The sequence below is a fragment of the Vitis riparia genome, chromosome 11 (genome assembly GCF_004353265.1).
Source record: "Vitis riparia cultivar Riparia Gloire de Montpellier isolate 1030 chromosome 11, EGFV_Vit.rip_1.0, whole genome shotgun sequence".
NCBI lineage: Eukaryota > Viridiplantae > Streptophyta > Magnoliopsida > Vitales > Vitaceae > Vitis > Vitis riparia.
This window is the reverse complement of record NC_048441.1, coordinates 7072885-7089167: the sequence shown is the minus strand read 5'-3', so window position 1 is coordinate 7089167 and position 16283 is coordinate 7072885. Positions and strand designations below refer to the sequence as shown.

Sequence of the window (16283 nt, the reverse complement as noted above, 5' to 3'; positions counted from 1 at the left end):
TGAATTGGATAAGGCTTGCATACATGCTTGGATAATTGACAAATTTCACACTGAAAACCATCTGGACTTTTAATGAATAATGATGAAAAGAGTATTTTGAGATACAAGAAACTAGAATGTCTTAGACAATAGTGTCATAATATAACATCACTATCTTTATTAGAACTAAAGACAAAAAAAAAAGACTGTTTTTCACCAACTATCGGTTGAAGTTGTCTTCCAATATAATCAATCACTTTGAAGATATAGAGTCCTGAACACACCTCAACATTGCCAATCGTCTTCCTTGAATTCAAATCCTAAAAAACACAATCGTTTGAGAGAAATTTAGTAACATGGTTCTTTTCTTAAGTGGGTTTTCTAATGGACAACAAATTGCAATCCAAGTTTGGAACCAAAAGAATAGAGTCAAGAGTTAGGTCCTTAGAGATGACAATAGAACCTGTACCAGCCACCTTTGGGAGAGAACCATCAGCTATACAAACTTTATAATCCCTAGAACAAAGTGTATAATTTTGAAAATTTGTGGCATCTCCAATCATGTGATTAGAAGCTCTTGAGTCAACAATTCAAGTACTTAAATTTTTCCTTTTTTACTTTCAAGGCAGCAAGAAAATTACCTTTTTAAGCTAAAGATCCAGACTTGATGATAGAATTAGAGGAATTTGCCCCCTCTTGGGACTAGTTGAACATTTTTTGCAATAGTTCAAATTACTCTTTGCTGAAAGGACTAGAATTTGGTGGTGTTAGGTTGTCCTCAATAGTGACATAGTGTCCTCATCTTTCTCTATCATTTTGTGGACATGACGACTTCCAATCCGTTGGTTTCCCATGGATTTTCCAACATGTGTCCTTGGTATGACCTGGTTTTTGGCAGCGATCGCACCAAGGTGTCCCTATTCCTGGTCAATTGTCGTTAGAAGGATTGGGAAGACCCCAAGCCACTAGGGCTGAACCCTCGGTGATAGGTTGGTTGGTTTGTGACCCAACATGACTTTCTTTCTACTTTTTCTTGGCGCACTTCTGAGGCAGCTTCTTGGATGTTGGGTAAAGGTTCAGCTCCCAATATTCTACCTCAAACTTCATCCAGATTTTGTTCAGTCCTTATAAAAATTTGTAGATCCGTTTTTTTCTCAACAATCTTCTTGTATTTGATTGCATTCATTGGGCAGTCCCATTTGGTGGTTTCAAACATGTCCAATTATTGCTAATAGTGAGTTAAAAGACTGAAATATTGAGTGACAAACAACTCACTTTGGCGTACTATGTCTTTTGTATCAAAATAAGTTTTCCTTGCTGCTTCCCAGATTTCTTGCACCATTTCATAGAGCATAAAATTTTCCCCTATGTCATTGTTCATCGAGTTAATTAACCAAGACATAACCACATCATTCTCAATCTTCTAAGGCATCTAAAGGGGACCCCAGTAATGGTTTAATGGGAGTATTACTGATTGTCAATCAACATATAGTCATTGCACATTTGTTAGAGGTAATTTGGTGATGTGGAGAAACAAAAAATAATCAGTGGTGGCTAGGTCTAATGCAGAAGGTGAGTTTAAATCTATGGCTCAAAGCATATGTGAACTTATGTGGCTAAGGATTCTTCTTAAAGAACTACAAGTGAATGTTAAAGAGCCCTACATTGTGACAATAAGGTTGCTACCAGTATTGCTCATAATCCTATACACCATGATTGGACAAAAAATGTGCAAATTGATTGGCATTTTATCAAGCAGAAAATAGACTTTGGACAGATATGTACACCATTTTTTTCATCTGAGGAGCAATTGATAGATATTTTTACTAAAGGTGTCACAAGCTCTATGTTTGGAAGTATCACTAGCAAGTTCGTTTTAGCAAACATCTTTGAACCAGCATGAGAGGGAGTGTTAGAATATTGCAACTTGATTTAGGGGATTATTATATCTTGATTTAAGGGATTATTTTTTAATGCATCCTATTATAGGACAGCTAACTTTCCTTGTTTTTTATTCTTTTCTGTTAAGAGTGGTGTTGTATATTTAGTAAGAAGACAGAGAAAGAAGATGATTTTTCTCTCAAAAACTGATACTATGTCACTGCTTTAAGCAAATTAGTAAACCAGTTAAAGAAGAAAATGGACTGGGACAACAATGTTCCATCACATGTAAACTCTAACAAGAGAGTAAAAGCTTCTAAAATATATATTTGTTTGAATATGCAACTCCAACTTAACATAATTATAGAAATCAAGAGAATAAGGTACAAGTTTAGATATGCAGGAAACCATGTAAGAGAAATTTTTACCTGAATTAGCAGAAAACTAAACCTATTTGGTTTTTTTTTTTTTTTTTTTCATTTGCCATCTAAAAAATTTATTGGAACCCCCTTATTTTTAAAAACTTTGATCTGTATGCTTCCTTATAAATCCTAGAATTCCTCACTCCAGGTTACCCAAACAGCAGCCTTCAGTATGCAATGCCAAGGAACTCTTCTAGAGTACTTGTTGAATCCTTGGAAACCAACAACCAACACACCAGCAATGTAAAGAATAGATTTTTATCAGTATTATTACTAATAAGTTGTTTTATTATTCATTTCATCGTTATTTTTTTATTTTATCTCCTTAGTTTTTAGGGTTTAGCTTAATGTTCTTGTACAAATCTTTCCCCACGATTTAACCCTTTCCAAGTGCTGAGCACGGAATTTGTTGCCTGGAATGTCTCTTTCAGACCCTCTTTTGGTTGTAAGCTATAATTCATTGTTTTACAAAATAAAAACCATTTCCTCATGTTTTAATATGTTTGTTAGGCCCCAGGCCCAGAGAACAATATTGACATTGTTTATATGGCTATGTGCCATCCATCTCTTGCAGCCAGCTGGTTGGAATTTAAAAAAGGAGTATCTACCTGCAGGTTGGCTCTGTTTGGTAAGCTCCTATTACGAATATTCTCTTTATTATCCTCCGCTCGGTTGCAGTTTAAGTTGGGATATAGATGAAAAATCACTCATTGTTGTCATATAGGTCTGTGGTGCTTCTGAAAATCAGGAGCTTCCCCCAAATTTCAGAAAACTCGCAAAAGATGCTTATACACCTGATGTTATAGCTGCTTCAGACTGCATGCTGGGTACTTTTAATTGACTTTTGTTGGCGCCAAAGTGGTTTTTATCATTGCAAATCTAAATCTTGGTACATATTTGTGATTTCAGGAAAAATTGGATATGGGACATTTAGTGAAGCTCTAGCATATAAGTTACCATTTGTCTTTGTACGCAGAGATTATTTTAATGAAGAACCATTTTTAAGAAATATGCTCGAGGTACTATCAGTGCTTTCCCATGTTTGCTTTCAGCCCCTCTTAACCTACTATTTAGCAAAGTTTCTGACACTAAACAAAATACAATTTGTTCTTTAAACAGTACTACCAAGGTGGAATTGAGATGATTAGGAGAGACTTTCTCACTGGACGTTGGATACCATATCTTGAACGTGCTATTAGTTTGAAACCATGCTATCAGGGAGGCAGCAATGGTGGTGAGGTATATCTCATTTCATTTATGAGTTTCATTTTGCATTGCAACAGAATTCTAGCGGTTCATATGGATTTATAGAACTGAGAATTAAAGACAATGAATATTATATTTTTTTTTTTTTTTAATGCCTGATGCTACTCTGTTTCATTGACTACAATTTTTGGGATTGCTTCCATGAGGATAAATTGAAGTTTCTTTTCAATCCTGAATCCCAATTACACAGGTTTGGCCACATGAATCACTTTTAAGGTACTGATTGGCCTTTATTGCACATGATTGGAACATCTTAGATGCCTTCTCTTAGTCTTGTCCTCAACTTGTGTCATTTCTACCTGGTTAAAAATGGGCTTGTTTTATTCTATATTTCCCTGTATAGGAAACAATCCTTCTCGATATTCTTATATAAGCAAGAACAATGTTACAAAATGCACTCAATCATACCTTATATTTTGAAAAATGTGAAGATGGAATGAGCATCTAATATACAGAGTAAAGAAACACCGCAGTTCCCACCTTCAAAGTCAGTCTTCTTGTTAGCTATTGTCTGTGATTATATTTGCTGTTATCATCTAATATAGAAGTTTCAGCATTTATTATGCTTCCTTTGAAGGTTTGATAGCCTTCTTCCTTAGTGTGGTTGCTTAGAAAACCCTCGATGTGACTGCCTAGGAACCTACTTTTTCAGCCATCTTTTATTCTTTTCACCTCATTCTATATCCTTAAAAAATTGCCTAGTTCTAGAAATTTTAAAATCTTGCATCAAAAACTCAAAAGGGCCTGATGAGATTAATTGTTTCTTTACATCACCCTCCAACTATTAAAAGTGCCTCAATTTGTTTCCGGAATGTTTGCAATTTTTTTCCCCCATTTGTCTTGTTTGCCTAAAAGTGGGAAGGCTATTTTAGTTTTTTTTTTTTCATCTTCAATTTGATGTATGCTGCTTTTGATTTTTGACCTTTGACTATGTAGTTTGCATATTCTGTATACACTTGTAAATGTTAATTTTGGTGTTTCTGGTCTTCTTCTTTTGGATGTGCTTTATCACATGTTGCCACTAGCTTTGTCAACTATTACCATGTTGTTAAACTTTTTATTTCAGGTTGCTGCTTGCATACTGCAGGATACAGCTGTTGGAAAACATTATGCTTCTGATAAGGTAAATACAGTGTTAACTCTTTTGTTATCTGTCTTCTCTGTATTCTTTAAAGCATTGCATGCATAAATATACAATACATCTGTGTTGACATGCAACGAATAATTAGAATGTAACATGTCAGCATTCTTCATGCTGGAGAGGAACAAAAGACAATTTTTGATCTTTTAAAAGAAATTCAACTACAAAATGTAAATTTTGTCCCAACTATAAGTCATGTTCTCAATTTAAAAACCCTAATTTTCAAGTGGAATTGAGGTCACTTTGGTCAAAGCAAGAGAAGACCAAAACATGAATTTCCTTCCTGAAAATGGATTTTAGGTAACTTCCATGCTTTTCAGTATTGGAGATCAACTGGACATTTTATATAAGAAAAATTTTCTATCAAGAACCCAATAGATCTAAAATAAAATACATCTCATTTATGTAAATCTTTATATCAACTGTGCATCGTATATGAATGAATATAAATGATTTTTCTTGTTAGTTCTTAAACTCTCTTGGTGGTGAAAGTTTCATAAGGTTATGTTAGATAAGCTCATAAGTAATAATTTCCTCCCCACACAAAAGAAAAAAGAATATGCACCTGTCATCGAACTTGTCCAAATCATGGTACTAAGAGCTCTCAATGACATTTTTGGGAGGTTTTCTTCAACTGGAATCTTTTTTGATTGCCCCACCCTACATCTTATGTGATGCATGATTATCATAAAATGGCACAGATTGAATATCACAATTCTCATGTTTTTTCCTTTTTGGTAGATTAGACAATTTAAAGCTGACACTATTCTTACTTTTAAATCTAACTTATGGAAGAAATCTCAAGCTTCAATGCATATGGCATTCCCTAACCATTCTTATATAGACGCATATTATATCTCCAAATGTAGTTTAGTGGAGCAAGGAGACTGCAAGACGCAATTGTGCTTGGGTATCAATTACAAAGAGCTGTTGGTAAAGATATTTGCATCCCATACTGGTATAGCCTTGCAGCAAATGAGCTTAGTCTTCATACTGCATTGCCAACTATTGAAACAACCAAAACAACCTCCATAACAGAAGTGTCAGTTCCTAATCGTTTTTTCTTCTTATGCTATGTTTTAATTTTCAGTTAGCTCTGAATCTGGGCAAAGCATTCATTTGTACTAAACAATCCTTTTCTTTTCTTTCTCTTCTCTTTTCGTATTGATAGATGCACAGAAGACTTTGAAATTCTTCATGGAGATATTCGTGGTCTTTCAGATACTGCTAGTTTCTTAAAAAGCTTGGCAAGATTAGATGCTTCATATGACTCAGGGAAGAACACTAAGTGCCAAATGCGGGAACGTGTGGCTGCTGCTGCATTATTTAACTGGGAGGTATTTTCCAATTCATATGGCTCTTATTTTATTCCTTACTGCCTCTTTGGTTGATTTTCTTTTGCAGCAGATAACCACATATTATGATGAAATTGAATAATTAATCAATATTGCTTTTGTTGTCACCGTGTTTTGGTGTATTTAAAGATATTATCCAAAGGTATCAGGTGTTCATTTCAAAATTTTGAACATTGACTTTTAAAGTAAACGATTTCATTCTTGATGTTATTGTTGTTCGTTTATTATTATTTTTGGTTTAAATTGGATGACATGAGTAGGAATAAAGAAAGTAGGCATCCATTCTTGCTCTCCTCCATGCCAGGTGGCTTTGGAAAGAAAAACTGCTAAACTGTGCAAAGCATGCTCATTGTGAAATGTGTTTTATTATGAAGACAAGTATTTTTCATAGACAGATTGTGAAAAATGTAGTATACCTTTCAGTTATGTTTGTTTCCCAGAAAATTTGAAGGAAAATGTAAGGGAAAGAAAATAAAGAGAAAAAATAAAAGGACAAAAAATGTGAAGAAAAATAAAAAATAGATTTAAAGTCAATAAATTGTTTTTATATGCTACTTCAAACTCATTTCACATATTTTAACTTATCAGTGTAAAGATTGAATAATTTGAAAATACATAAGTTTCTAACTAATTTTAATTATATTTGGTTTTCTTTGTTATTTTCCATAATAACTAAACATGAAAAAATCATTTTCCTTAATATTTTCTTCTTTCCTCTGGATTTTCTAAGAACCATACATAACCTTCAGTTATTTGTATGTTATTAAGGTATTATGAAGTTTTTCTTAGTTACTTCACATGTATAGCCCACTTTTTGCAAATTTCATTTTCCAAAACTTCTACTCATCAAGATTATTTTTGGGATCCGGTTTTTCAGGAGGAAATCTTTGTAGCAAGAGCGCCTGGGAGATTAGATGTAATGGGAGGGATTGCAGACTATTCAGGAAGCCTTGTTTTGCAGGTCATACTTCTGGTGCTGGTTTTCTATTGTTAGAGGGGTGTTTTCGAATTGCCTTATTCACTCAGCCGTTACATGCATCTCTGTTACCAGTTATGCCTGTCATAGATTTTAACCCGGTTCTTCCATACTTGAATCATCCCGTAGATGCCTATCAGAGAAGCATGCCATGTTGCAGTACAGAAAAATGATCCAAGCAAGCAGAAGCTATGGAAACATGTCCAGGCTAGGCAGCATATTGATGGACAAGGACCAAAGCCCATTCTTCAAATTGTATGTATTAGCCTCCTGAAAATAATGTTGTTTATTGAATTATGATTTCTATTCTAGAAAGTCTTGGACACAAACCTGGGTCATTATGCAATTGCTGAAGCATTCAGGTGATTTTCCTAGTGGTTGATCTCATATATAATTTAATTATTGATAAATAAAAAAAGATACCACCACAATGGGTGAACAAAGAAAAAGAGAGATGGGTGAATATTAACACAAATGGGGAAGATAAGATAGCAATTAGATATTATTATATTCCTTGGAGGATCCTATTGATAATAACAATAATGTTGAAAATTATTTGGTAAAACCATGAAAGAGAGCTAAATTTTATAGAACAAAAAGGAACTAAATTAGATCTATTAACAATGAGAAATAAGCCATGAGAGAGCTAAATTTTATGAAAGAAAAATGGACTAAATTAGAACTATTAACAATGAAAAATGATTAATTTTACCATTATGAAGTTCATGTCTTTTTTATTATTCAATTTATTGTGATTTTGTGAGTTTTTTTTTTTTTTTTTTTTTTGATAATTTTTATTATTTATTTGTTTAAGTTGAGGGTTAAGCCTCCTTCTGTCTTGAGGTTTATGGCTCACTTCATTTAGGCAAAACGCCTCAAGACTGTCCAAGAGAAGGATGAGTGGTCCTTCCCACAAAATACTAAACCTGATCAAAGTAAAACTATACTCCTCTACTATACAATGATAACTACAAATGAAGACATGTACAAAATATCACAAGAAACCAAAATCAAACTCTCTCAAACATTATCCTCCCTTTTTGAATTATAAACCGATATCCAATTTAGTTGAATAACATTAAGTGGGATTCCTCTAAAAGTGACGGTACAAGATGCCCAAAGGAAGAGTAGAAGTGAAGAAGATCCACAACATCCGTTCTGTTTTGTACTTACACTAAGAAATCCTAGTGTTTTGCTCTTACTACACAATCCATAGTACAGTGAGGTAAGCGATATGCTAAAGAGTCTTGCCTTTGATTGAATTCCCCAACCCTCTAAATGAAATAATCATCATATCTCCAATACTCTAAGCAGGAACCCAATCCAAATTAACCATCGTGAAGAGCTTGTGCAGCCCCAACATTCTTGGGCAATGTATGAAAAGGTGGTCAACTAACTCCACTCCATTTGCAAAGAATGCACCATTGAGGACTTAGAGATTTGTAGGATCTTCTCACCTATAGCATGTAATTGGTATTTACCTTCTTGTGCACCACTAACCAAGAAAAGGCCTTGACCTTTGAAGGGACTTTTGATTTCCAAACAAAATTAGCCGAAGGAATGAGATTGGATTTAAGGACTTGGACAAAACCGGAATGATATATATATATATATATATATGGCTCACACTCCATAAGAACTTATGACTTTTAATATGTACTTTTGAGTAACATATTTGACTTGGCATAGAAGGATGGTGATTAACCATCAAAGAAAGAATCATTTTTCATCTTCATGAAACCTCCTGATTTTGAGGAGATGAATAGAGCAAAGTTGAGAGCCTCATGCTGTGAATCAGAGAAATGTAAATTTGGAGCTTGTTCTAATGCATTCTTTACTGGATGAAAATGGATTAAATGAATGGAAAGATCTGATGTTTCTTATGGAGCCTGCTTCTTTGTCCAAAATAGTTCCTTTTTCTTTTTCTAACTTAGAACTAAAGACCAGTGAGCATATAAATGCATAAATAAATAAAATAACCAAAATATGGAATACATATCTTTTGACACCATACAATTGCTCTATGGTTTTTGCCTCGTGTTTCCCATACCAACTGATCTCTGACCTTGGAATTATGCATTCATTGTGGTATATCTTCATTTATAATCATGTATAGGAATCATATGTCTGATCATTTTTTGTCATCTTCTTCCCTATGTTCAACTCCATACCTTTCAGGTATCATTTGGGTCTGAATTGAGTAATCGTGGACCAACATTTGACATGGATTTATCTGATTTTCTGCAAGGCGAGCAACCAATATCATATAAGAAGGCAAAGGAGTACTTTGCTCAAGATCCAGCCCAGAAGTGGGTCATTGTTCTTCTTTTTTTGGATTGTATAATTATTTATGATTGTTTATTAGTTCTTATTAACATGGAGATATTTTTAGATGGGCCGCATATGTCGCAGGGACAATTCTGGTGTTAATGAGAGAGTTGGGTGTTCGTTTTGAAAACAGTATTAGTATTGTGGTAATTTTCTACTTATTTTCACAATGTTCATATTCTTCAACCACTTAAATTTATGATTAATAATTTAAAATTTTATAGCTTTTCTTATATCTTTCTATTTTACTTTATACAAATGCAATGCAGAGTAACTCTGTTTTTGTATAAAGCCTTTCAAAATGCATATTCTGTATGGGTGTTTTGGAAATGTACAAAAAATAAAAATGTAGTCAATGATAGCCTGACTCTCCAGCTTCACTCAGTGTACCAGTGTTCACACAAGATGGGTATTCGTGTGGAATCCTTGTTGGATACTGCTACTTTGCTTCAGATGTGGCTGTTTGATTTTAATTGATCTATTTTTGTATTTTTAACCTCCTTAGCAGATGATTACATTAAAAGGTAGAGTTTACTGGAAAGTGAAGTTTTATGTAGATATTTAGAGAAAAAGAAAAGTTAGGGATAGAGAAAAGATGGAAAATTCTTATCAGGGATATCTTTGCTTAAACTGGTTTCTAATAGGTTTTTCTTTTCTTTTTTTCCCCTTTTTATTATGTTTTATCCAACTTCCATATCCTAAAATTTGTAGGTATGAAGGATCAGACACCTAAACACATGCCTGTAACTGAATCCATGCAATAAAGAGTGTACTAGGACATTCATTTAAGAATTCCCCTGTGCTTCAAAACACAGTTACTTTTGTTGGTGACATGAAATTTTGTTAAAATGGAGGTTAAGAAGTAGGTTTCCTGTACTTCAATATTTGCTGGTAAGCTTCCATGAAATTTTAAATTTCTGAGACAAAAAATTCATGGCCACCACATTTCATACTCAAACTAGGACCATAGAGTTAACACTTGTAGTTTGCTGAACAATTTGTGTTCTTTGCTTGTACTGGATATTTTCTGGTCTTCACTATCTATAATCAAGGTACTAACATAATGCTTACTGTTGAATATAATGTATTTATAGTATATAACCTTTCCTTGTTAATATAGGATACATGTATGGTAGTTAGGACTCCTAGCCTTGTATATATATATATATTTCTCAATTGTAAGTAGATTATTACATTAATGAGAATTAAGGTTTTTCTTCTTTCTCTCTCTCTCAACATGGTATCAGAGCCAAGGAAGAAAACCTAATTCTTTCTTGTTTCCCGTGTCATCAACTCCGGGAAACCTTCCGGTGACCGTGTTTCATTCCGGTCACCTTCCCCATCTTCCAATACTTTCCGGTCATTCGGATCGTCGACAGAAACTACTCACCGCCGGCGAACTTTTCCGGCGAGCTTTTCCGGCGACTTTTCCGGCGACGTATTTTTCCGACACCGACTATACCAGAAGGAGCGCCTGGAGGAGATCTACAACTTTTGTGAAGGCACCGGCACCAAAATCCCATCCACGCGCCGTCCACGCGCAAATTTCCGGCCGGCGACTGAATCTCACGCGCCGGCGCGTGAGGGCGCGTGAGGCCTTTTCCGGCGACGCGCCTCCTCCTCCAGCTTCGCCTGACGCCGACCAGCCTCCCTACCTCCCTGGTTCTCCCATCCGAGCCCTGCACATACCTCTTTTGGGATTTTTGTCTCCGTCGGCCCTCCAAACAGCCTTTCCGGCGAAGCTCCGACTACTTTTTCTCCACTCCAACCCCTGCACGTGCCTTGGGAAGTGTTCTTCTACCTTTCTGGTGGTACCACGCCGCGATCTGAGGCCGTCTCCCTTTTTCGGTGGTGCCACGCCGCAATCTGAAGCCGTATTAGGGCTCTCTTCGATCCAAACATACTTCATTCTTCAGATAAGTAGATATGACTACTAAAAATTCCATTTTTTCCGCTGTTATATCTGGATCTCCTATGATTACTTCGGAGAAATTGGTTGGCAGTGACAATTATCTTTCCTGGTCTGCGTCTGTTGAACTTTGGTTTATGGGTCAAGGATATGAGGATCACTTGATTACACAGGAGGCAGATATCCCTGAGGTTGACCGCGTACAGTGGAGGAAGATAGATGCACAGTTATGTAGTGTATTATGGCAATCGGTTGATCCCAAGATTCTTCTTCATCTTCGGGCCTACAAAACTTGTTTTAAATTTTGGACTCAGGCCAAAGGATTATATACGAATGATATCCAGCGTCTTTATAAGGTGGCTTCTGCAATTGTCCATCTCAGCCAACAGGACTTGGATCTATCTACTTATATTGGCCAGATTGCCTCTCTTAAGGAGGAGTTCTTGACTGTGATGCCTCTTACTCCTGATGTTGGGGCTCAACAAACACAGCTTGACAAGTTCTTCATGGTTCTTACTCTTATTGGCCTCCGTCCGGATCTTGAGCCTGTCCGCGATCAGATTCTTGGTAGTTCATCAGTTCCGTCCTTGGATGATGTGTTTGCTCGCCTCCTCCGTATCTCCTCCACTCAGACTTTGCCATTTGATAGCACTTCAGATTCTTCTGTGTTAGTTTCTCAAACTAACTCTCGAGGAGGCCGTAGTGGTACCCGAGGTAGAGGTCAACGTCCTCATTGCACCTATTGCAATAAACTTGGCCACACTCGCGATCGTTGCTATCAGTTACATGGACGACCTCCTCGCACTGCCCATGTGGCCCAGTCCTCTGATTCTCCGCTGCCTCAAGCTCCGAGCTCTTCCGCATCTCAGGCTTCTGTTGCCTCTGTTGCCCAGCCTGGTAATGCCTCTGCCTGCCTTACCCACACATCTTCTCTTGGACCCTGGATTCTAGATTCTGGAGCTTCTGATCACTTATCTGGTAATAAGGATCTTTTCTCCTCTATTACTACTACCTCTGCTTTACCTAATGTTACCTTAGCTAATGGTTCTCAAACTGTGGCTAAAGGTATTGGTTTGGCCCTTCCTCTGCCTTCTCTACCTCTCACTTCTGTCCTTTATACTCCTGAATGTCCTTTTAATCTTATTTCCATCAGCAAAATCACTCGTACTCTTAATTGCTCTATTACCTTTTCTGATAAATTTGTGACCTTGCAGGACCGGAGTACGGGGAAGACGATTGGCATAGGACGTGAGTCTCAAGGCCTCTATCACCTCACCTCGGATTCATCTCCTGCAGTTTGCATTTCCACTGATGCTCCTCTCCTCATTCACAATCGTCTGGGCCACCCTAGTCTCTCCAAGTTCCAGAAGATGGTCCCTCGTTTTTCCACTTTATCGTCGCTTCCGTGTGAGTCATGTCAGCTTGGGAAACATACTCGTGTCTCGTTCCCAAAGCGTTTGAATAATCGGGCAAAGTCTCCTTTTGAACTTGTCCACACTGATGTTTGGGGTCCTTGTCGGACTGCGTCTACTTTAGGATTTCAGTATTTTGTCACTTTCATTGATGATTATTCTCGATGTACTTGGTTATTTTTAATGAAAAATCGAGCTGAGTTATTCTCTATTTTCCAGAAATTTTATGCTGAAATCCAAACCCAGTTCAATGTTTCTATTCGTGTGTTACGCAGTGACAATGCCAGGGAATATTTTTCAGCCCCATTTACTTCGTTTATGTCTCATCATGGGATTCTTCATCAGTCTTCTTGTGCTCATACTCCTCAACAAAATGGGGTAGCTGAACGCAAGAATCGACATCTTGTTGAGACAGCTCGTACTCTTCTCCTCCATAGCAATGTTCCTTTTCGTTTTTGGGGGGACGCTGTTCTTACCGCTTGTTATTTGATTAATCGTATGCCCTCCTCTGTCTTACATGATCAGATTCCTCACTCCCTTCTCTTCCCTGACCAACCACTTTATTTCCTTCCTCCTCGTGTCTTTGGTTGTACTTGCTTTGTTCATATTCTCACTCCTGGACAGGACAAGCTTTCCGCCAAAGCCATGAAGTGTCTCTTCTTGGGATACTCTAGACTTCAGAAGGGTTATCGTTGTTATTCCCTTGAGACTCATCGATACTTTATCTCCGCTGATGTCACCTTCTTTGAGGACTCACCATTCTTTTCCACCACTTCTGAGTCTCTTCCTGTTTCTGAAGTCTTGCCTATTCCCATTGTCTCCCCACCTGATGCTATGCCTCCTCGGCCACTTCAGGTTTATCATCGTCGCCCTCGTGTCGTTGCTCCTCTCCCTTTTGCTGAGGCACCTGCTGACTCACTTCCTATCCCTTCGGCTTCACCTACCCCGGCTCTGCCTTCTCCTAATGACTTACCCATTGCTGTTCGGAAAGGTACTCGCTCTACTCGTAATCCTCATCCTCTTTACAATTTTTTGAGTTATCATCGATTATCTTCACCCTATTTTGCTTTTGTTTCTGCTATATCCTCTGTTTCTCTTCCAAAGAGCACCCATGAAGCTCTTTCCCATCCAGGCTGGCGACAGGCAATGGTGGATGAAATGGCTGCTCTGCACTCTAATGGCACTTGGGATCTTGTTGTTTTACCCTCGGGTAAATCTACCGTTGGTTGTCGTTGGGTTTACGCAGTTAAGGTTGGTCCTGATGGTCAGGTTGATCGCCTTAAGGCCCGCTTAGTTGCTAAAGGCTATACTCAGGTTTATGGTTCTGATTATGGTGACACATTCTCTCCGGTTGCCAAGATTGCTTCTGTTCGTCTGCTTCTCTCCATGGCTGCCATGTGTTCTTGGCCTCTTTATCAATTGGATATTAAAAATGCCTTCCTTCATGGTGATCTTGCCGAGGAAGTTTATATGGAGCAACCTCCTGGTTTTGTTGCTCAGGGGGAGTCTGGTTTAGTATGCAGGTTACGCCGTTCTCTATATGGCTTGAAACAATCTCCTCGAGCATGGTTTAGCCGTTTTAGTTCTGTTGTTCAAGAGTTTGGCATGCTTCGCAGTACAGCAGACCATTCAGTTTTCTATCATCATAACTCTTTGGGGCAGTGTATTTATCTGGTTGTTTATGTGGACGACATCGTCATTACAGGCAGTGATCAGGATGGTATTCAGAAACTAAAGCAACACCTTTTTACCCACTTTCAGACCAAAGACTTGGGGAAACTCAAGTATTTCTTGGGAATTGAGATAGCTCAATCCAGTTCTGCTGTGGTCCTTTCCCAAAGGAAGTATGCTTTAGACATCCTGGAAGAAACTGGTATGTTAGACTGTAAACCGGTAGACACACCTATGGATCCGAATGTCAAACTTGTACCAGGACAGGGGGAGCCTTTAGGAGACCCCGGGAGATATCGACGGCTCGTAGGTAAATTGAACTATCTCACCATTACTCGTCCAGACATTTCTTTTCCTGTGAGTGTTGTTAGTCAATTCCTACAGTCACCATGTGATAGCCATTGGGATGCTGTAATCCGCATTCTTCGATATATCAAAAGTACACCAGGCCAAGGTGTGTTGTACGAGAACAGAGGTCATACTCAGGTTGTTGGTTACACAGATGCAGATTGGGCTGGCTCACCCACAGATAGACGTTCCACTTCAGGGTACTGTGTTTTTATTGGAGGTAATCTAATATCTTGGAAGAGTAAGAAACAAGATGTAGTGGCCAGATCTAGCGCTGAAGCCGAGTATCGAGCTATGGCTTTGGCAACATGTGAACTCATATGGTTGAGACATCTTCTTCTAGAGTTGAGATTTGGAAAGGATGAACAGATGAAACTCATATGTGATAACCAGGCCGCATTACATATTGCATCCAATCCAGTCTTTCATGAAAGGACCAAACATATTGAAGTTGACTGTCATTTCATTAGAGAGAAGATCGCATCAGGATGTGTTGCTACAAGTTTTGTTAATTCAAATGATCAACTAGCTGACATCTTCACTAAATCTCTCAGAGGTCCTAGGATTAAATATATTTGTAACAAGCTTGGTGCATATGACGTATATGCTCCAGCTTGAGGGGGAGTGTTGAATATAATGTATTTATAGTATATAACCTTTCCTTGTTAATATAGGATACATGTATGGTAGTTAGGACTCCTAGCCTTGTATATATATATATATTTCTCAATTGTAAGTAGATTATTACATTAATGAGAATTAAGGTTTTTCTTCTTTCTCTCTCTCTCAACACTTACCACTGTGGACCTGCATGTCAAATTGTTTGAAACCCCAGATACGATGACCCATGGTGTTGGGGACTAAGTTGCAAGGCGTATGCACTATCGAAACATGGAGCATTGCTTAAACTGAGGAAGTCATTATGTTGTATGGAGGCTTATTCTTCTTTATGAATATAATAAATAAATCTCTATGAGTAACAGAAATTGTTGAGAATGCAGCTGGACTACTAGGTAGGGAAGAGACAACTCTGATGTTAAATCATATGATGAATGCCACACCCAAGTGGGAGGCTTCCCACGTTTACCCTGACAACCTGAACTGTTGAAGTTGTTACAAGCCTCAATCGAACACCTCATAGGCCTAGTAATCATACCTACTTACCAGGACCAATCCCTTTACCTTCCAACTTGAATAACCACCAGAGTCTAGTGAATCACCCTTAAAAGCATGAGTAGAAGATAACCTTTTGGCCTCTCCTCAACCATAGATCCTGTAAAGGTGAACTTTCAAAAATCTTATACAACTCCCTAGAGTCCTGTTCTATTATAATTAGTAATGAAGTACAGCTTCATGCATGATTTGAAGGTTTGCAACTTTTTCTATACATCTACGCTTCGGTTTTTATTTATTTTTTATTTTTGTTTTTTGCACCTGCTAACAGGAGAACTAACCAATCAAAGTCTCACTTCAAACCCTCCATTTTTGGATCATCAATTACTTTGTTTTGGATGCATGACCATAAAATCTTTGGCCTTCAGTTCTTGTTGCCCCCCTATGCATATTGCCATGATGATGCTGAAACTCTTGGTTGT

At 37.5% G+C, this 16283-nt stretch overlaps 1 protein-coding gene across 1 annotated transcript in view; it reads left to right on the top strand.

The window, feature by feature from the left end:
- Positions 1-16283, top strand: part of LOC117925662 (L-arabinokinase-like) — a 102402-nt gene that overhangs the window by 46285 nt on the left and 39834 nt on the right. Inside the window, exons 10-20 of the mRNA XM_034844727.1 lie at positions 2857-2910; positions 3007-3109; positions 3192-3301; positions 3402-3521; positions 4615-4671; positions 5559-5731; positions 5861-6026; positions 6922-7005; positions 7150-7275; positions 9199-9329; positions 9413-9494. Of these exons, the coding sequence (XP_034700618.1) occupies positions 2857-2910; positions 3007-3109; positions 3192-3301; positions 3402-3521; positions 4615-4671; positions 5559-5731; positions 5861-6026; positions 6922-7005; positions 7150-7275; positions 9199-9329; positions 9413-9494 (1206 nt within the window). The remainder of the gene's footprint in view (positions 1-2856; positions 2911-3006; positions 3110-3191; positions 3302-3401; positions 3522-4614; positions 4672-5558; positions 5732-5860; positions 6027-6921; positions 7006-7149; positions 7276-9198; positions 9330-9412; positions 9495-16283) is intronic.